Here is a 19,245-nt window from a genome sequence, read left to right on the forward strand (position 1 = left end):
AAAATTTCCTCCAACCACAATTTTGAATTTTTCATACTTTTTGTTTGAAATAGTCAATCTCATTAAGTTACGAAACAATATTAATGAAATCCCACTAACGTAGGAAACAATATTAATGGAATCTCAATAAGATAGGAAACAGTACATATGCATATGATAATTAAAGGGTAAAAGATGTAAATCACATGTCAAGAGGATGTAAACATAACTTTGAAAAGTTAGCAGGATAAAAACATACGTGGTATGCCCACCTGGGATGGTTATTTAATTTCCTTGAAAACTTACCCATAAAAGATCTAGAATCCAGCGGGACCTACTTTTTTGCTCTTTCTTTATTTTGTTCCGGCACTCAAAACGTGGGGGATAAAAACCGTCTATGGCCACCAACCGGCCATGAACCGACGGCACTGTTGACGGGCCCTTATCATAGTATAGGGGGTTTGCGGGATGCACTCTGAATTCTACAAAGTTGATCCAAGCCGATTAATAAATCTTTTTTGAAAATCAAGTGGGCCCTTTTGAAAATCAGTTGAATTCGATATGTATAAATGTTCCATTCAATCATTCATTATTTTATTCAAATTACAAGATGTTAAAATCTGAATGAAAAGACATGTTGAAAAATAAGTCACAAATTTTGTTTTTTATTTTTTTAATGATAGATTCTTGGAATTCCATCTAGACCTCGATCCTAGTTTTTCCATTTAGAAAAGAGGAATGATTTTTACACTTCCTTTTTTTACTATATAGCATTCTTTTTCTTGTCTTGTAATGAAAAAAATACACACAAAAGTTTCACTAAAAGATAAAAAAATTGAGTGCCATAATTCAAAAAATGAGTGTGAAAATCATTTCCCTTAAGAAAAATCAGCGATACTATTGTGAGTCCTGCTATGGGTACATCATTTGGTGTACACCCTATGCATACCGCATTGTGAAGGACCGATCTCGGAATCCAACACAAATGATTGGAGCCAACAGAAAATTGAATGAATAATTGATCAAGCCCTTATCGACATCCGATTGAATTGATTTTTTTACGCGAATCCTTCAAAAATATTATAAACACATTGAGCAGCTTCAATAATTTGTGTGGAACCAAATGGTGGTGTGCCTATTTGTGTGTGGATTTGGTGTACACCAAATGGTGTATCCATAGTTTTTTTGATACTATTGTAAAGGAGTAAAAGTAAAATGGTGAGAAATACTTCAATAATATTTTGTTACTCTACTAACCCCTCTCACGATAATTTCTGAAGAAACTATCTTCAGTACTATATATTTTATGTTCCTTTGTACTTTACTTTTCAATTTTATAACTAGTTATCAGCACGATTGGAGCCAAATGTGGTAGTCTGTGTGAAATAATTATATTATTCTTGATAATATGAAAATAATGGTTTCCTTGTTTTGTCACTTGTTATAGTATTTACAGAGAGGGACGACATGAAAGAGAATTCTTACCTTCCCCTACTATTTCATGTCACTGTGAATAATGGTTATACCTTTCACTTACTAATAAATACTTGAAGTACGTATTAGATTTTAAATACCTGAAGTTTTATTGTTGATTAAATACTCTAAAAGTAGGGAATGACTTCGGTGTCTCCGGTCATTTTGGGGACACCGTAACTTTTGGCATAACAAAACTATTATGAGTATAACCAAAACCTATTATGAGCATAATCAAAACCATTATGAGGATAACAGAACCATAGCAAAGCATAACTTATTTGTTATGCCTTGGTTGGGTTTGGTTATACCTTGGTTGGTTTTTTGGATATTCCTTGGTTATACCTTGTTTGGGTTCGGTTATGCTTGTAATGGGTTTTAGTTATACTCATAATGGTGAAATTATGCCAAAAATTACGGTGTCCCCAAAATGACCGGGGACACCATAGCATCATCCCTCTAAGTATGTTCTTTCTTAATAATACTTGTAGTATTCATCAACCAAAAGGCTAAAATACAAATGTCACACGGTCTTTGTGAACACAAAGAAGAGCTTAAAAAAGATGAAGACAAATAGGATAAACATGAAAATAATGGTTGACATAGGCAATGAAGGAGGTGGTGGCTTGTTGTGGTCAGTGGCGGAAGTAGCTGGAGGAGGTTGTGGCGAGGTTCGGCTGATAAAATATATGAATACTGAAAAATTCTAATTATGCTTTGTTTGGAATTTTGAAAAAATGAAGAGAAAAGAAGGGAAAGTTTGAATTTTTTTCATTTTCCTTGTTTGGCTTGAGAAAGAAGAGAAGAGAAAATGTCAAAATAGAGTTCTTTTGAATAGTAAAATTTTTCTCTTAATTTCTCTCATTTTCCTTCTTAATTATTTTCTCTTCTCTTCTCTCACTTTTCACATGTTCCAAACAGAGCATGCCATTTTAGAATTAACAAGAAACTAATTGGATATATATATTTTTTGTTATTTTGGGTTTTTGGATCTCATTTGTCCTAGTTCTTCTCCTTTTTGGGTTGGCTTCTCACCGGCTCTTTCTCTTGGTCTTGGATTGGTATAGGATTGTTTGTAAACTTTGGTGCTAACTTCGTTGGGATGACTATCTTGAATCTACCAAATGATAAGAATGCCTCTTGAGATTCAATCATTAACTACTTTGCCTCGGTTGTATGTAAACCCCTTCAACCCCACCCCTAAAGTGGTAATTAAGGGTTCTTTGGGGTCTAATTTTCTTTTTTGTCTGAGAGGGCAAAGAAATAAGAATGGATGGTTCTTTCATTGCATTGATGCTCTGACTTATGAGGAGGCTCTACTGCAACCTAGCGATCACCAGGTGAATGGTCTCAGGCAAGCCGGCCTCCGTGGAAAATTCAGACTTTCTTTTTGATGTTGCGATCACTTAAAAACATAAACTTTGGTGTGTTATTACTTTTCTGTGTTCTTTAATTTTGAGTCCTGTTATATTTACCGACCCTCCCCCTACCGAAATCACACCGACGGTCTCGCCAGGCCATCTCTTGCCACCGGACGGCCGATCCGAGCCGTCCAAAAATTCTATAAAAAAAAACCGAGGGGGCCTGCGCGAAAATAAACGGCATCCGATGTGTGTAGAGTGCTTAAACTAAACACCTATTTTTCATCGGATGCCGTTTATTTCCGCTTGGGCCCTCTGATTTTTTTCTTTTAGAAGTTTTGGACAGCTTGGATCGCCCGTCCGGTGGCCGGAGATGGCCCGACGCGGCCGTTGGTACAATTTCGGTAGGGGGGTCGGTACCTATAGAATTATTGGTTCCTTTTAGTCTTTGAAAACTCTTCGTTCAAAGTTAATATTTTGGCGTTCAAATAAAAAAATAACTATAGCCATAGATAAGCCATATTATATTTGCATCTCATTATTTTCTCCATACAACACATTTCTGAATTCAACTCATAGCGTTTCCGTTGAGTGTTAAGTTATGATCTAGTGCTTTTTATAGTCCATAAATGTTAAAGTTATTTTTAGTAAACTATAAAACGTAGAATATGTGTTGGGTTAATAAAAAAAATGTGTTAAATATTTTAATTTAATAAAAACACCTTATCTTTCGAAAAATAATAATAATAAAAACTACTATAGTTTGAACGAGTTCACTAATCCCTCGGTCGAGTTTTAGTGAAATCTCAAATCTGGGTTTTGATCTCCTCTGGACTGAACCAGTGGACCCCAAATCCAATATCCAGAAAACAATTTGTTAAATGACAAGAACACCCCAATGTTCATACCATAATTACTAGTTACGTACTGTACAATTTAAACTCCGATATGACCTAATCAACCCTAATCTTCCATCGGAATCCCCCGTCGGTCTCTCTCTCTCTCTCCCCCCTAACGCAGGCTCTTCCAGTGTTACTTCTTTTCAGGTCAGTTCATGATTCGCACCGACTACTTCTCCATCTGGCTAGATTTTCGGTACTAATCTGTTTCTTATGCGATACACTCGTTAGCTGTACTCATTATCTTTTCATAAGTGTGGTTAGCGTGTTCTGTTTCATGAATGTTAAGCTTGTCTCAATTGTCGAAGCAAATGATTGTACTTATTAGCTGTTAATTGATAAGCCCCTCCGTTGTTCTTTATCATTTCGTGCGTTTACTTGCTGTCATGCTTCTTTCCATTCAGATTAATTACGCGAGTTTCTTTTGAAATTTTCTGATGTGTTGCATCACAGTGTTTGAAACCCACTAACATGCAACCTTCGTTCGAGGGATTTGGTCAGAAAATAAAAAGAATAGAAAGGAGAATCTCACTACTTGTTTGGACAAATAGGTGAGAAATGATGAGGAATGTGTGTAAATGCAAGGAATGTTTTGTTTCTCACTGTTTCTCACCCAAAAAATGATGGGATTTGGTGAGAAAGCAAAACCCTTTGTTTTCTCAGGAAATCGTTGTACTGGTTTCGGGAAAGAATTGAATGACCTCCCTGTTGAATGACCATTCACCTAAATTGTTGAGGGACGATTCTACGAGCTAGTGTGTGTTTATCTTTTTTGTTTAGAGCGAACCAAACGGCGGAACTATTCCAAGGGTCGGAAGGAATAACCAATCGATTCTATTCATTCCAGCAAACCAAACTATGCTGTAAATTTGAGTTTTGGCCTTTGGGTTTGATTTGTTTATGTGCCTATACTGTGCACATGTATGTGGCCGTATGTGTTTTGAGATAATACAGTGACAGTCCACCTAGTGAAAGAAGTGAAAATGTTAGGCTTTGATTGCATATGGACATTGGTGTCTGGTGTGCAAGAAGTTATTTAGTGGTCTTCAGGCATTACTATAGTCACCGTTATGATGTGCTGCTTGTTATTTTATCTTCCAGAACACCAACATAAAAGTTATGGTTCCCACATTATTGAGCAATCACACTTCATTGCTAGGCTCAAAAGAAGAAGAGGGATAGGTGGTTTTGCTTTTGCCCAGCGGAGCACCACTTGACAATTCCTCAGAATATTGAATCATTTTTCTTGTATCCTGTGATTTTAGAGGTACAGATATCTTTTGTTAGTATGCACGGTACTTTGGGTCTTGTGACACGGAGTGTTACCAAATTAGTTTGATGATCCAAGTTATGAAATTTAGAGATAAGGTAATGAAATGTACAGATAAGTTATTTTGACATGCCATGTTTGCCGTGCCGGATTGTAATCCTGTTTCCTTTATGCTTATTTTCAGTGTTATGCCAGTTCATATATCTTTCTGAGTTCATATAGAAGGTTTCAGGTCTGACCTGCATATCCATTTCTTAAAAAGTACCTCTTAAAGCATCAGTGGTCTTCCGGGCACGGAACAATTCGAGGCCGTGGTGCTGAAAACAAGGAGCTTTCAATTGATGTGTTAGCTCATGGATGATCACAGTTTTGTGGTTGGTCAAGAGTTCCCTGATGTCAAGGCCTTCCGGAGTGCAATTAAAGAAGCTGCAATTGCGCAACACTTTGAACTGCGTATTGTGAAAAGTGACCTGATTCGCTACTTTGCAAAGTGTGCCACTGAAGAATGTCCATGGCGCATCCGTGCTGTGAAGCTTCCTAATGCCCCCACCTTCGCAATACGAAGCATCGAGGCGACACATACTTGTGGGAAAATTGCTCAAAATGGGCATCATCAGGCTTCTGTGGATTGGGTAGTAAATTTCATAGAGGAAAGACTTCGTGATAACATAAATTACAAACCGAAGGACATTTTGCATGACATCCATAAACAGTACGGGATCACAATTCCCTATAAGCAAGCATGGCGTGCTAAGGAGCGTGGGCTTGCAGCAATATATGGCTCCTCTGAAGAAGCATATTGCCTCCTACCCTTGTATTGTGAACAAATAAAGAAATCAAACCCAGGAAGTATCGCAGAAGTTTTCACTGTTGGTTCAGATAACAGGTTTCATCGGCTCTTTGCATCGTTCTATGCTTCCATTCATGGCTTTCTAAATGGTTGTTTGCCTATTGTTGGCCTTGGGGGAATCCATCTTAAGAGCAAATATCTTGGCACCTTACTTTCAGCCACTTCGGTTGATCCAGATGGTGGGTTGTTTCCCCTTGCTTTCGGCGTTGTTGATGTTGAAAATGATGAGAGCTGGATGTGGTTCTTGTCAGAGTTACACAAAGCCCTGGAGGTGCACTCGGAGAAGATCCCACAGCTTACTTTTTTATTGGATGGTCAAAAGGGTATTGCAGAATCTGTAAGAAGGAAATTCCCTTCTTCTTCTCATGCGTTTTGCATGCGGCACTTGAGTGAAAGCATTGGGAAAGAGTTCAAGAATTCTAGGCTTGTCCATCTTTTGTGGAAAGCTGCATACTCCACCACTACAAGTGGTTTTAAAGAGAAATTGCTAGAAATTGAGGAGGTTTCTTCTGAAGCTGCAAAGTGGCTTCAACAGTTTTCACCTCCTCATTGGGCATTAGTATATTTTGAGGGAATACGGTACGGTCATCTCTCCTCAAATATAGAGGAGTTCCACCGTTGGATTCTTGAAGCAAGGGAGCTACCCATAATTCAGGTGATTGAGCAGGTCCACAGTAAATTGATGGCTGAGTTTGAAGAACGGCGTGCGAAAAGTCTTTTGTGGGTTTCTATGCTTACCCCAAGTGCTGAGAATCGCTTGGTGGAGGCGATCAGCCGTGGTTCCACATATCAAGTCCTCCGATCGGACGAAGTAGAATTTGAGGTCCTATCGGCAGAAAGATCGGACATCGTGAATATTGGGACCCACAGTTGTTCCTGCCGTGATTGGCAGTTGTACGGAATTCCGTGCTCACATGCCGTTGCGGCTCTCATATCCTCTAGAAAAGACGTTTATGCCTTTACTGAGAAGTGCTTTAGTGTAGCTAGTTTCCGCGAGGCATACGCGGAGGATTTAAACCCTATTCCGTGGAGAATTGGTTGGAAGAAGGAAGGTGAGGCTCCTCCTATGTATGACGATGAGATGCGGGTTGTGCGGCCACCTAAGTTCCGCCGACCACCAGGACGGCCGGAAAAGAAGCGGATTTGTGTGGAGGACCTTGATCGCGGGAAGCATACTGTTCGTTGTAGCCGGTGCAACCAAACAGGACACTATAAGACCACTTGCAAAGCAGTGGCAATGAATAGTATAGAACAGTTTTAGGTGTTTAGATTTGTACTTATATTTTGCTTGATGAACTAGTTGATATGATGTTGAGGAAGCTTAGTGGTTGGTTTGGCTTGGGCCTTACCATGTGAAATTGTGTTTATATTGTACTCCAGTGTAGTATATGTATCTTCAGATAGGGCTTACTGGCAGGAGGATTTTGTTTCTTTATATATTGGAGATTGTATGAGAGCTTTTTGTTAGACAATCATGCAACATGATTGCAGATGATCTTGAGAAAGTACCTGGAATTTCGAGTTCTTGGTTTCTTTTGGCAACCCATAGGCCTTGTAGATCACGACGATCAACTTGCAACGAATTTCATTTATGCTTGCAGGCTATAAGCAACTGCTGCTGTACCTGTTTTTCCTGTTCATTGCACCAGGTGAGCATATTTTTCTGTATGATTTACCTCAACTGCAAGAATTCTGCATATTTGGATTTAAGTGCACAAAAGAGCCTTCTGCATATTTGGATTCATTGCACCAGGTGGTACATGAATTGTACGTTTCGTCATCGGAAGCTTGTGAGCTCCAAGAGAGATACAGTGATTCATCTACGGGAATGACTCAAAGGAGATGAAAAGTAACAATTAATCAGAGTTTCCCAGCTGCACCAAACTTGAGCCCCTAGCTCATCCAGCATACTGCATGCAGCATGTGTAATTTGAGAACAAGTTCTACCAGACAAACACCTTTTCAAACACAAAAAGCAAAAGATTACTATCATTATTTATACTCACTTCAGATGAAATGGTTTCCAAAAATTTACGCAAAATTTTTGCTCCTCTTTCCCGCGCCAGCCCCCCCCCCCCCCCCCTCTCCTTCCCAAACCCGTTTCAAGAAAACAACCCTTTAAAGAAAGGGTGCCCTTAAAGGAAATAAGTTCGATGGCGCTTTTCATCAATGGAACCCATGGAAGAAATTCTAAGAACTGTCAACCAAGGCAGTAGCAAAAATTGCAATTGGTTTCTCTTAATGTTTTCAGCGTTCCCCGAGCAACACGGGGCATTACCTACGTAATACTACCAATCATTTATGTCAACAAATTATGCGATAAAAACATTATCATTCATTTATGTTGGGTGTTTAGGAGATAAGGCATGACCCACGTTGTGTAGTGGTGATATTTTATTGGTGGAAAATACTACTTGACAATGCCACGTGGTACTCCGAGAGTACGCAATACAAAAATGTGAATAGGCAGAGAGGCTGAGCCTCTAACCCGTGTGAAGAATGAGCCCCCGACTCGAACTGGTTTGGTCGATAGAACCCAGAAAACACTCAATTAATTACATTACGTAGCTCTTTTTTTTTATCCGCAATTACATTAGCTGAAGGTGACTAAATCTGTAATTGTGAAAAGCTCGGGGGATGCAAACGCATTAGAAGTATAACTTCGGGGGTGCCGCTGTAAGTTAAAAGAAAACAGACTTGCCAATCGATCTCTCTGCTAGATCTCTCCCAATAATCTCTCTCTCTCTGTCATCACCGGCGACCAGAAGCTACATCCACCGCCGTGAACCGCCGCCGTTCACGGCCTCTCGTTACGCCAAATATCCTATCTTGCGGCGTTTTCGATCCCAACAAGTACTTCACCTTCCTATTAGGAATACAACTCACAAGGTTAGGGCTTTCAATTTGTTTTCCTTTGCAAAATTCTGTTTTTCTCTCCCTTCTTGTTTCGAAATTTACCCTCGTGATCATTATTTTGTGTCTCTTTAATTTGGTATCACTTTCTGGGTTGGTTAATTCCTGATGGCTTCCTTTTGGAGTATTGATGGGTTCAGTTGCCAGTTGGAAATTGGAGATTTTTGTTTATGCTAAACTAAATAGATAGCTTCAGCCTAATAGCAATAGTCAGTCAAGTTGTTTCCGCTAAATGATATTTTAGCGGATGTAAGTGAGTATAAATGATCTGCTTAGAAATTCTTGAAAACTAGTCTGTTTAGTTTGGCGGAAAACGCACCCTTAATGTGATCAATAGTTCTTAGTGGTTGTTTGAATTTGATGAATGGAAGGAAGATGAGGGGATGGGGGGCATGTATTGTAGGATTTTCGAAAGAATGTTTCTTAAGGAAGTGTTTGGTTCACGCATCGAAGGTGGAATGGAATAATAATTCCTGTAGAAAGCTTATTATGTCCACGTTTTGACTCAAAATTTGTGCAATCTACTGTACAAGATGGAATCATCTTTGACCAACTTTGGCGAAATCAGCTAACCAAACAATACCTAAGAACTTTACAAGAAAGGGGCATATTTTTTATGCCTGGTTATTCTGTTCTTCGACAAATTAATTCAAGTGCAATAACAAGTTTTATATTGGCTGTAAGTGGTCAGATTGCGTTACTTCACACTGAATTAGGTTTTAACTAGTGCAATCACATGCCTTTCTTTCAAAATGATTTAGAATTTGTCTTGTATTTAGTAATACCATGCTAACATGTTTGTGCAATTTCTAGGCGGACTGATGAGGCATTTGATGTCTCTTTTGTATCAAACCAAATCATTACGGCTTCATTTTGGATGAGTTTTATGCATGAAAGTTATGTTTGTGCATCATTTTCTATGCATTACAGGTAGTAGGTACTTATTTTTGACATTGGCACTACTTCATTAGTTGTAGAGGAAAAATTTGGGAAAAGGTGTGGTGCGTGATCATTGTTAATCATGACTCCAAAAATAGAGAAACAATATGCCATACAATTTGACATCTAGCAGTTGCCCTCATCTTTTGTGTACTCTCTTTTTCCTTAGAAAACCCTGGTTTAATTTTTGTTTTGTGATTTCAAGTTATATCTTTTGTTTAAATGGATTTGCAGATCAATCTGTTTTTTCTAATGTTTATGAAATGCTGATGTTGATTTGTTAGCTTCTTTGGTCACCTCAATAGGTTTAGATGGATTTGGAGACGGAAAACAGAATAGCTGCTATTCTTATGAAAGAGGCAGCAGAGCTGCGGCGACAAGCTGAGAAGGAGGGTGTAAATGTTTATCTTAGGCAGCAAAATTTTAGGGGTCGGCCAAATTCACGTTTCCTCACAGCGACAGTTCTTGGAGTACAACAGTGTTAGTTCTGTGGTTGCTTTATAGTTAATGATATATAGTTAATGCTTATGAGCTAGCAAGAAAATTAGCACAAATGCTTCACTAAATGTTTGCTTGGAAAGTCAGTCTTTGTCCTCTCATAAGTTGGTGCGTTTTCCAATCACCTAAGCCTTGTCCTTTGCCTGGGTCGTATCTTTTTCCAATCACCTAAGCCTTGTTTACAAAACTTGTGAGCAGGTTGATATCCAATCCAAGTCTCTCTCTCTCTCTCTCTCTCTCTCTCTCTCTCCTTTTTACTACTGCTATTCCTCACTTCTTCAGAAATTCTGAAAGAAGAAAGGTTTCTTTACAGATCAGTAGTTCCCAACTGTGATACAGAGCAGGTTTTTTAAAATTTAACCTGAATTCTGTTGTCATTCTCTTGTTGAGGTCCTCTTTAATACAGTTGGTCAAACCAGAGAATGGTGGAACTATTGAACTGGATTATGATCTTCGTAGAGCCATTGAATGTTAAGCCACTTGTGAGGATTCTCTTGTGGTTTAAAATGGTAGCTTTCTGTTTCAATTTTAATTCATAGCTATGATTAACTTACTAACTGTGCTTGACTTCAATTTCATTTTTAGCGCTGGCAATGTTTTCTGGTATCAAAATTATTGGATTGATGTTTAATTGATCTTCATCGTTTCTGCTTGACTTTGAAATTTTGTTCAATCCAGCAAATCGAGCTGTGGAAGTTAATGAGATGTGGCGTGTCCGTCAGAAAGAACTAGAGCTAGATGATAGGCTTAAAGGGAGATCCAGAGATAACAGCAGCAGTGATAGGAGCAATAGGGACAGCGGCGATTCTCGAAAGCATACAAATGACAGGCATTCTCACAGTGAGACAAGTGCTAATGTTCCTTGTTCATCGAGTAGAAGAGTAATAGAAGATTGCTATTCTAGAGAAGATGAAGGGTTGAAGGATGACGAGATTGATCAATTTTTACACTCAAGGTCTCTCTCTCTATCTCTCTCTCTCTCTCTCTCTCTCTCTCTCTCTGTGTCTGTGTGTTTGGTGCGACTTTCTTAGACGAGTACTTGCATATTTACATGGATATTTGCCTTAATTTTACTTGTGGGTGTTTTATTTGGACTCACAGAGAATCAATGATGTCAGGGTCAAGCGAGGTAGGGGTGCTGTTGGTTCACGGATGGATGAAGCTGGTCCTTACCTTCCCCCTGGCCCACATTCAAAAGAAAAGCAATTAGCAAGCCCGGATGAAGAGAGAAATGAAAGATGGAAACGTCGTGTTGTTCTTGGTCCAGAGAAGCCTTCTTCGCTGAAGCCTTGTGATTCTTCTGAAGAGGAGTCTCTTCAGAATAAGCGGAAGAAAGCAGAGAGAGTTAGCTCGAGCAAACGGCACTCAAGGAAGCACAAATCAGAAGAGAAGTCGAGAGACAAGAAGAAGAAAAAGAGGGAGGAGAAAAGGCACAAGCATCGCAAGTAAGGGGTTTTCCCCCCCCTTGTTTTCTAATATGCACTGTGTTGTGGATGGCAGTTCCAGTCTGTACAATTGATGATTGTTATTATATGTGACTTTTGCCAAATAGAGGCAGGGTAGCAATTGGTGACACTATTGGCTTGCAACATTGTTCTGTCTTGGTTTTTCTCTTTCTTCAAATCGAATTCATCCTTCTGCCGTTGATGAATCTGGAATACCAATGATTGTCGATGGGTGTATTCTGTGCAGATTTAATAAGACTAGAGACTTTTTCGTGGTTAAAGTGCTTATAATGTTCTGTTGAGCAAATAAGCCAGACCTCGTTCTCTTATTCATTTGGATGCGCTAATTAAATTGAGTGTATACTCAGGAAAACATGCGCAAACCTTTACACTTCATTCATACTCTTGATGTGCGTGTCCATTTGGCTTTGAAGTTTCCATGTGAACGCGCATGAATCTGACCAGTGAATTCAATTTCCATGTAAGTGAGAATTAAGATCAGCTGCTGTGATCTTTAATCAGAAGTATATTTTTCCTCCTTTTTTCTAAGTTGTTGATTACTGTTAGTTCATTAGTAACTTGCAATTCTTTGGAAAATATTCGTACGCGTAAGATTTTGGAAAGCATATTGTGTGTCTGAATGTGTAAAGCTTTTTCTGTAAAATCATCCAAGGCTGGGTGGTGAAACCGAGCGATGCAGCTTAACTGTTTCGATTGGTGTAGCATATCGAGTGCATAAGAGGGATGTACCCATTAGACCGAGCTAGCTCTTTAGCTGTACCTCTGAAGCCCGGTTTGCTATTCTAGTAGTTATGTTATCGTCTCTCTCGAGCACCAGAAGAGAGACAATTTGAAAAGACCACCTTGATTCGGGGAAAACGGAAGCAAGTTACCAGAGGAGTTCATTGCTTCCAGGCATGGCCGATATAGTACTCTATTCGCAGACGTTTCTCGTAGAATTTCTCATTGTTTTCCCGGCTCGTGTTCTCAGTTTTCTAGTCTAGTCTAGTCGAATAAAAAGAAAGGAGGAGCCAACTTGTAGTTACATTTCTTCAGAGCTGGAGCATCAATGGCCATTGGAATTTCATTTCTTCAGAGCTTCGACGTTTCGTTACATTGACTTCACTCTTTAATTCAAGTGAACTACAATCTAAAAAAACTAGAGTTCAAAACTAGTAGTTAGGTACGTAACGAGAGCAAATTTTTCTTTCCCGACAACATATTATAGTAAGCGGTTTTCTCCATCACGTATTATATTTCTTTTGCACATCTTTAATAGTGATGCTTTAAGTTTACTTCGTAGTTACCGGCATTACTACGAATTTTTGTTGTGAGGACCGGCCTTACTCGTTTTGGAGTCTCAAAGCTCCTAGGCACGGTCTTTAATAAATTATCTCTATCTATCTTTTTTCACTCATTGCTCTCAAAAAACTTTCTCAAAACCCAAACCGAATAGGTATTCGAAAATGGGAGAAAATTAGAGTATGATCTCTTTGAACTTTGGGCCATTGGATACCTCGTTCATAATGGGCCGGGCCATATTCAAGAGTGAAGTAGTGAAGTAAAGTTTGGAGTGGCGGCAGCAATATCCTTTCCTTCCCCTTTTATTCAACTGGCACAATATAAATCAAAAATTTCAAAAGCGGAAAGCTGATTAAAAACCAAATACGACCACAGACCTCTCCCCATCATCAATAATTTATACGCGCACTGTTAATAAATGCAATAGCATCTCCTTTCTCTCTCTCTCTCTCTCTCGCTCTCTCTCTCCCCTCTTTTGAGCTGAGTGACGAACCAGTAGTAGATCTAGATCCCAACCCCAACATCTTTCAACTCACTTCATCCGATCGTTCATCTCAGGTCTCTCTCTCTCTCTCTCTCTCTCTCTCTCTCTCTCTCTCTCTCTCCGTCGCATTTCGATTTGTTGATTCATGCTTGGAATTATTACGTCATTTTGCTCTTTTGTGGTTTATGTTTGTTCATTTGTTTTTTTTTTTGGTAAGTATGTTTGTTCATTGTTAATTCTCACTTATTTGAAGTTATCCTTTTTTTATTTCAGCCCAATTTTGAATAAATTCACCGAATTGTACAGTTCATTCATTTCCTGAATGTTCTGGGCATTTTAGTTGGTATTGAATAATGTTGTTCGTGTCTGAATTTTGTATTTCACCGAGAATTAGCACCGCTCTTTAGATAGTTCCAGTTAATTTGCTATTAGTTAGAGTGGTTCTTGTGTTCTGTGGATCTGTATGCAGAATCAGGAAGGTAAGCAATTATTAGTCGGTAGCAATAACTGTTTAGAGTTTCATGTTTTCTCCTAGGTGTATAGATAGAAGAATTCTGTGTGCGTATATGATAAAACATTATGATGCCGGAGTGATAGTTTTCTTAGTGGTCGGTGCTAACATTTTGCAGAGTTAGAGTTCTAGTCTGCATTCCGCACCACCCTAAGCAAGTATGGATGGGAAAAAAATGTCAATTAAGTCTTTGTAGAAGGGGAAGTATGGAGACTATGAAGTGGAAATTCTCATTTGATTTTTTTCGGGCCGTGTTATATGGACTTTACTAGATGTTTGTAAATACTCACTCTAGACACTCGACACTAGGGTAAGGATGTTTAGGACGTGCCTCATAGCCATACCTAACTTTTGGAATCCTAATATCCTACGATATAACTTGTAGGTTTAGGTAGGTCTAGCTCTTGGACACGTTTTGGGGTGAGGCCGATAGCTTTGCCAGGAGCCTCGGTTGAGGTTGGTTGTAATTCAAATTTTTGAAGTTAGGCTACAAATGTTAATGATGGATGGATATCAGAAAACTATGTTCAGTTGATTTCTTCCTACTGTTACAGTGACTGAATTATACTGGTGAAGAATGTAGGGACGGTTGTTTGTGGATGAGTTTTTAACCTTAAGCAGGGTCTTTTCCGTATCATTAATCTTGAGGAAGATGATCCATTTCCCACACACAGTTTGCAATAGGAACATGGGCACCAGACTCACCAGTCCTTTCTGTGTAATAGCTTCCCTATTCCCCTCCTCAGTAGTTGTTCTCCTCTTTCAGAATTCCTCAAAAGTAGAGTGTTTGTTTTATTCCCTACTATGCGTCTTTCTGTTGTTGCTAAATTTATTTTAAAAGCCCTCCGGACTCGAAGTTTAGTCGGAAAGGAAAAATATACTCCATTAGAAAGATAATCTATTAAGAAGATTCTTCATTATAAACAGTATGATGTGTTAAAATACAGTGAGCATGAATCTCTGTTTACCCTACTTGCCATCATGCACTGTGTATACATTTTCTTGTTGTCTATTTTACCTGGTAAATTCGATTGTATGCACTCTGTTTTCTTTTGCAATTTTACTCTCTTCCATCTAATGGTAGTCTTGCAGGGTCGCTGTTGTTAAAATAACCATGTCAAGAAGGCCCTCCCGACGTTTTGGAGATGGTGCGAATATTCCATTTATGGGCTCCTTGCATCCCAAAGCTCGCTCGTCACCATTATTATCTGTTGGACTTGTGCTTGTGGTAAATATTGGTTCTGATCACCCTCTGGACGATCCACCCTAATATCTTCTGCTTTTCCTCCACAGATATACTATCATATCACTACATTAACAATTGGAGTTTATCTTCTTAGATGAGCAAATATGCTCAGTATTTCTCTTCAACCTCACAAGTCACAACTGATGCCTCTGTTGTAATGCAGGCATTACATATAGTATATTCAGGTAGTTCAGTTCTATTTCTATTGATGATTACTTTTCAATTTTTCAGGGTGCATTTCTCATAATTGGGTATCTGTACAGTGGTTCAGGTATGCATTCGGTTTGTTAACTCGAAACTCTATTAGCTTAAAACTTATTCTTTGTTTTGCTGTTTTCTGTTGGGTTGTTCTATGTTGTCGTAGGAAACCTTGGAGAAAAGAAACTTTATAGCTACTGTCTCTCTCCCTTAGTCATGGGGTGTATTTGTTTCTTCCATGCATTCTGACGTGTCGGATTTTTGAGTGGCAGGTGGATCTAGCAGTCAAGATGCCGTTAGTAAACTTGAAGGTAAGTACTGTGGTCTCCTATCTGACATACTTGCAGACATAAAACTGTACACACCTTGTTTGGTTCCCATCTTATCTAATCTCATTTTCCTCTCTACACTTTTGTCAATACCTTTTTCTCTCTATCTCTCTCCACTCATTACATCAAAAATAACTTTCAAAAATGAGAACCAAGCAAGGTGACAAAATATGAACCTTTTTTTGGCTTGAATGGGTGTTTGAAGTGGTCTCTTTCTGTTAGAATTAACTGTGGCATCAATAAGGGGCTGTGAGATATTAAAGAGAACCTTTGTATACAGGCGGTGTTTCATGCACATTAGAAGTTCAAAAAGCACTGCCTATTCTGAAGAAAGCATATGGGGACAGCATGCGTAAAGTACTGCATGTGGGCCCTGACACCTGTTCGGTGGTATCTGCATTACTAAAAGAAGAGGATACTGAAGCCTGGGGTGTGGAACCATATGACTTGGAGGATGCTGATAGCAACTGCAAGAGTCTAGTGCACAGAGGCATTGTTCGGCTGGCTGATATAAAGTTTCCTCTTCCCTACCGACCGAAATCATTTTCTCTAGTCATAGTTTCAGACGCATTGGATTATCTGTCACCAAAGTACCTAAACAGGTCTCTGCCGGAGTTGGCGAGGGTATCAGCTGAAGGTTTTGTCGTTTTTACTGGTAAATCCCTCCAAAAGCATAGATTTTAAACACTCTTGAACATTTTGCCTATTGCTTGCATATCGGTGCAATTTGTACTTGCAAAGGTTTTGTTGTTTTTTATGGTAAATCTCTTAAAATGCCCTAAATTCAAAAGTTCTTCAACAGCAATCAAACTCTTGTACTGTTTGCATATCTCATTGTGGTTTTGGTCAGTTTAGTGAATATTTTCTATTTTGTGTTGTCATACGTAGGTTATCCAGGTCAGCATAGAGCTAAAGTGGCAGAGTTATCCAAATTTGGTCGACCAGTAAGTTACAAATGTTTTCTTGGACTTCAATCTGTTCCTTGTCATTGCAGGGGTATTATAGACTTATAGTTGCTCATGCGTACAAGATGAAAAATATTGTGTGGATCATTTTTATAATTGACTGTTAGGTTGGTTGGATTGGCCGCATAGGTGACAGCACTCATTAATTGAGGATTATCAATATATTCAATACGATGTATAGTAGTTTATAGATCTGCTGCATCTTGTATCTCTGTGAAGTAGATGTGTGCATCGATATTCCTGCTGGAAACAATTTATGTTCAAGATTCTAACTGTCATGCCAGAAGTTCCCACTTATCTCGTATCTGCCTTGCTACTGCGAGAAGTTTATACATGATACAAAAGTTGTCATTCTATTGTAACTGCCTGGAGCACGACTCTAACTTGGTTCAAGCGACCCTCAACCAGTCCTTACAGACTTCAATGAAGTCTCGACACTGTTCTAATATACCAAGTTAGATTCTGCTCCGGACTTCCCATTAGTAAAAATCGGGGGTGGTCTGCTTAAAAGCTTGCCTCCTTTGGAGTCTGCTCAAGTTTCTCAAAAGATGAAGAGAAATTGCTTGAATTATTATGGTGCATGTCTAATTGTCCATCATCCACAAAATATCAGTTTCTCTTGAATTTATCCCGCCAAAGTTTTGGTATCTGCAAACCTCATGACACAAACTTTTGATATCTGCATGATATACTTTTATTGAAACTCCATTACTCGTTTGTCTAATTAGGTTAAAAAATGAATCTTACTAACAACTACTGTCACGCAAATAAGTAAATGGACTTGTTCTTAGGGGTCATGCCCTCTTATTTGCGTACCATACATTTGTTGCATGTTGCCTCCCTATTTAGTGGCAGCTATCTGGTTTTGGTCACCTCGGAAAAAAATCTTCAGCGTCAGCTTTAAAGCATAACATGCTGTTTCTTTTTGTGTTTGTGTGTGAAGGCCAAACTGCGAAGCTCATCTTGGTGGATAAGGTACTTTGTGCAGACCAGCTTAGAAGAGAACGAAGCTGCTACTAAGAAGTTTGAGCAAGCTGCAACCAAGAGATCGTACAAGCCTGCCTGCCAAGTTTTCCACCTCAAATCGTACCATTGAAATGTCTCGATAACATCTTGGCAAAAAAATTATGATGAGAAATGTCTTCAGTTCACGAGAAATATATTACATATCATGTTAAGTTTTGTTTTGATGCTTAATTTATGCAACACTAGATATCTTTTACCCGAAAAAAAAAATCTGCAGGGAGCCTTGGTAAGATGTAATAGTGTTTCGGGTTCTTGCTTCCCAATGCTGGAGCTTGTTGTAGGCCAAATGCTGATTCTGTTTAGTATATTCCAACTTAATCTGCTAGTTTGATTAGTATATAGGAGAAAACTGACCACTATTCTTTCAATAATTTGAAATGATGTCTTCTTTTTTCGCGTTTTTCTTTTATTCAGATTTTGGCAAACTGTGGAGAGGAAGCCTTGTGTTTGTCACATATTGCTTTGTCTTTTAAGCAGTTTATCTTCTTCTGAGTCAGGCTTTTTGACTGAACCCGATCAACCCAATATTATTAACAAACCCAACCGAAGTAAACACAGTACAATAAGAGGGGACACTACTGGTCTCAAAATACATCAACTAACAAAATAAAATAAAATAAACCAAAAAAAGAAAAGCGGCTTGGAACCATGACTTCAGAGCCGGACCCGTCAAACACACATGAATAGGGGTTGGAGAGGCCAAAGTTGGGAGGTCAGGTATGAACACAGAGCAGACCCTCTTAGATGACCCGTCGCACCAACTCGAACTCGTCCCGTCGCAGACTGAAGGCAGAAGTCGTTGCATACGCTGTCTTTGTCGCCGGTAAATTAGTTCTAAAAAATCAGATCTAGAACCTTAGATCTGGCTCCCGAGTCCAAAAATAATGGAGAGAGTGAGAGGCCTCAGCTCTCTAAAAGAGAAAGTCTCAACTATCTCACAATGATGGGTGTAGAAAGAAAATAGGAAGAGAGGAGAAGTTTGGAGATGGGGGATTGAGAAGAGAAGAGGAAGGAAGGTGGAGGAAAAGGGGGAAAAAAAGAGAAGGGAGGGGTGGGTGGAGAACTCACCCCAGAGCTTCTCTCTCTACAAGCTGCGTTCTTTCTAAACTGTTCATTTTGTTAGGCTTATTTCTTAAACAATATTGAATAGCATATGTCATATGCCTTTTAAATTGCTAATAAATTTTACATTCAGTATGGATCTCATTTGATGTAAATCTCAATTAGTTTATTAGACGATATTTTTAAAATCACATAAAATATTATGAATTACAAGATGTAAGCAAATTGAAAAGTGATAGGAACTTTCAAAAAAAACTTTTACACGGAAACATATGTAGTAACATAGAATTCCTTTCCTTGATAAGAAAAGGGAAATTATGGGGAAAAAACATGGAAGAAAAGGAAAATTACATCAAGAAACATATAGTTCCACTGTCTAATTTTAGCGGTCTAGAGCAATTGTTAGCGTCCGTAAGCAATTTTCTGTGGCCAGAGAACAAAAGATCACGGCCAGTGGATCAGAACGCATGCTTGACAAACACGCTTTCCTCATAA

General features: G+C 38.9%; 3 protein-coding genes across 10 annotated transcripts; all 3 read left to right on the forward strand.

The window, feature by feature from the left end:
- The first annotated feature begins 3,734 nt into the window (after positions 1–3,734).
- LOC131307277 (uncharacterized) lies at positions 3,735–7,359 on the forward strand. Of its 6 annotated transcripts, none has more exons than XM_058333701.1 (3): positions 3,744–3,859; positions 4,872–4,979; positions 5,167–7,359. In XM_058333701.1, exon 3 carries the CDS (start codon positions 5,336–5,338, stop codon positions 7,091–7,093), a length of 1,758 nt encoding a protein of 585 aa, XP_058189684.1. In that variant the 5' UTR covers positions 3,744–3,859; positions 4,872–4,979; positions 5,167–5,335; the 3' UTR covers positions 7,094–7,359. The 6 variants fall into 6 exon arrangements, with proteins under 6 accessions (XP_058189680.1, XP_058189684.1, XP_058189681.1 ...); XM_058333698.1 differs by having other exon boundaries at positions 3,767–3,908; XM_058333697.1 differs by lacking the exon at positions 4,872–4,979 and having other exon boundaries at positions 3,735–3,859.
- Positions 7,360–8,537: 1,178 nt separating this feature from the next.
- LOC131308340 (uncharacterized) lies at positions 8,538–11,908 on the forward strand. Of its 2 annotated transcripts, none has more exons than XM_058335258.1 (4): positions 8,538–8,721; positions 9,990–10,164; positions 10,861–11,137; positions 11,301–11,908. In XM_058335258.1, exons 2-4 carry the CDS (start codon positions 9,996–9,998, stop codon positions 11,629–11,631), a joined length of 777 nt encoding a protein of 258 aa, XP_058191241.1. In that variant the 5' UTR covers positions 8,538–8,721; positions 9,990–9,995; the 3' UTR covers positions 11,632–11,908. The 2 variants fall into 2 exon arrangements, with proteins under 2 accessions (XP_058191241.1, XP_058191242.1); XM_058335259.1 differs by having other exon boundaries at positions 9,996–10,164.
- Positions 11,909–13,246: 1,338 nt separating this feature from the next.
- Positions 13,247–18,081, forward strand: LOC131307810 (probable pectin methylesterase CGR3). 2 transcript variants are annotated; one of them, XM_058334502.1, is made up of 7 exons: positions 13,247–13,487; positions 15,009–15,152; positions 15,402–15,441; positions 15,641–15,679; positions 15,978–16,352; positions 16,586–16,641; positions 17,606–18,081. In XM_058334502.1, exons 2-7 carry the CDS (start codon positions 15,039–15,041, stop codon positions 17,756–17,758), a joined length of 777 nt encoding a protein of 258 aa, XP_058190485.1. In that variant the 5' UTR covers positions 13,247–13,487; positions 15,009–15,038; the 3' UTR covers positions 17,759–18,081. The 2 variants fall into 2 exon arrangements, with proteins under 2 accessions (XP_058190485.1, XP_058190484.1); XM_058334501.1 differs by having other exon boundaries at positions 13,269–13,487; positions 15,017–15,152.
- The last annotated feature ends 1,164 nt before the right edge of the window (positions 18,082–19,245 follow it).

Source organism: Rhododendron vialii, chromosome 11a (genome assembly GCF_030253575.1).
Source record: "Rhododendron vialii isolate Sample 1 chromosome 11a, ASM3025357v1".
Taxonomy (NCBI): Eukaryota; Viridiplantae; Streptophyta; class Magnoliopsida; order Ericales; family Ericaceae; genus Rhododendron; species Rhododendron vialii.

Bases quoted from the DNA above. Each gene is read 5' to 3' on its own strand.
- LOC131307277 (XM_058333697.1), top strand. From the start codon at position 5,336: ATGGATGATCACAGTTTTGTGGTTGGTCAAGAGTTCCCTGATGTCAAG.
- LOC131308340 (XM_058335258.1), top strand. From the start codon at position 9,996: ATGGATTTGGAGACGGAAAACAGAATAGCTGCTATTCTTATGAAAGAG. The intron at 10,165-10,860 runs GTTAGTTCTGTG...TGTTCAATCCAG, and splicing joins AGTTCTTGGAGTACAACAGT to CAAATCGAGCTGTGGAAGTT. The intron at 11,138-11,300 runs GTCTCTCTCTCT...CAATGATGTCAG, and splicing joins GATCAATTTTTACACTCAAG to GGTCAAGCGAGGTAGGGGTG.
- LOC131307810 (XM_058334502.1), top strand. From the start codon at position 15,039: ATGTCAAGAAGGCCCTCCCGACGTTTTGGAGATGGTGCGAATATTCCA. The intron at 15,680-15,977 runs GTAAGTACTGTG...CTTTGTATACAG, and splicing joins TGCCGTTAGTAAACTTGAAG to GCGGTGTTTCATGCACATTA. The intron at 16,642-17,605 runs GTAAGTTACAAA...TTGTGTGTGAAG, and splicing joins TATCCAAATTTGGTCGACCA to GCCAAACTGCGAAGCTCATC.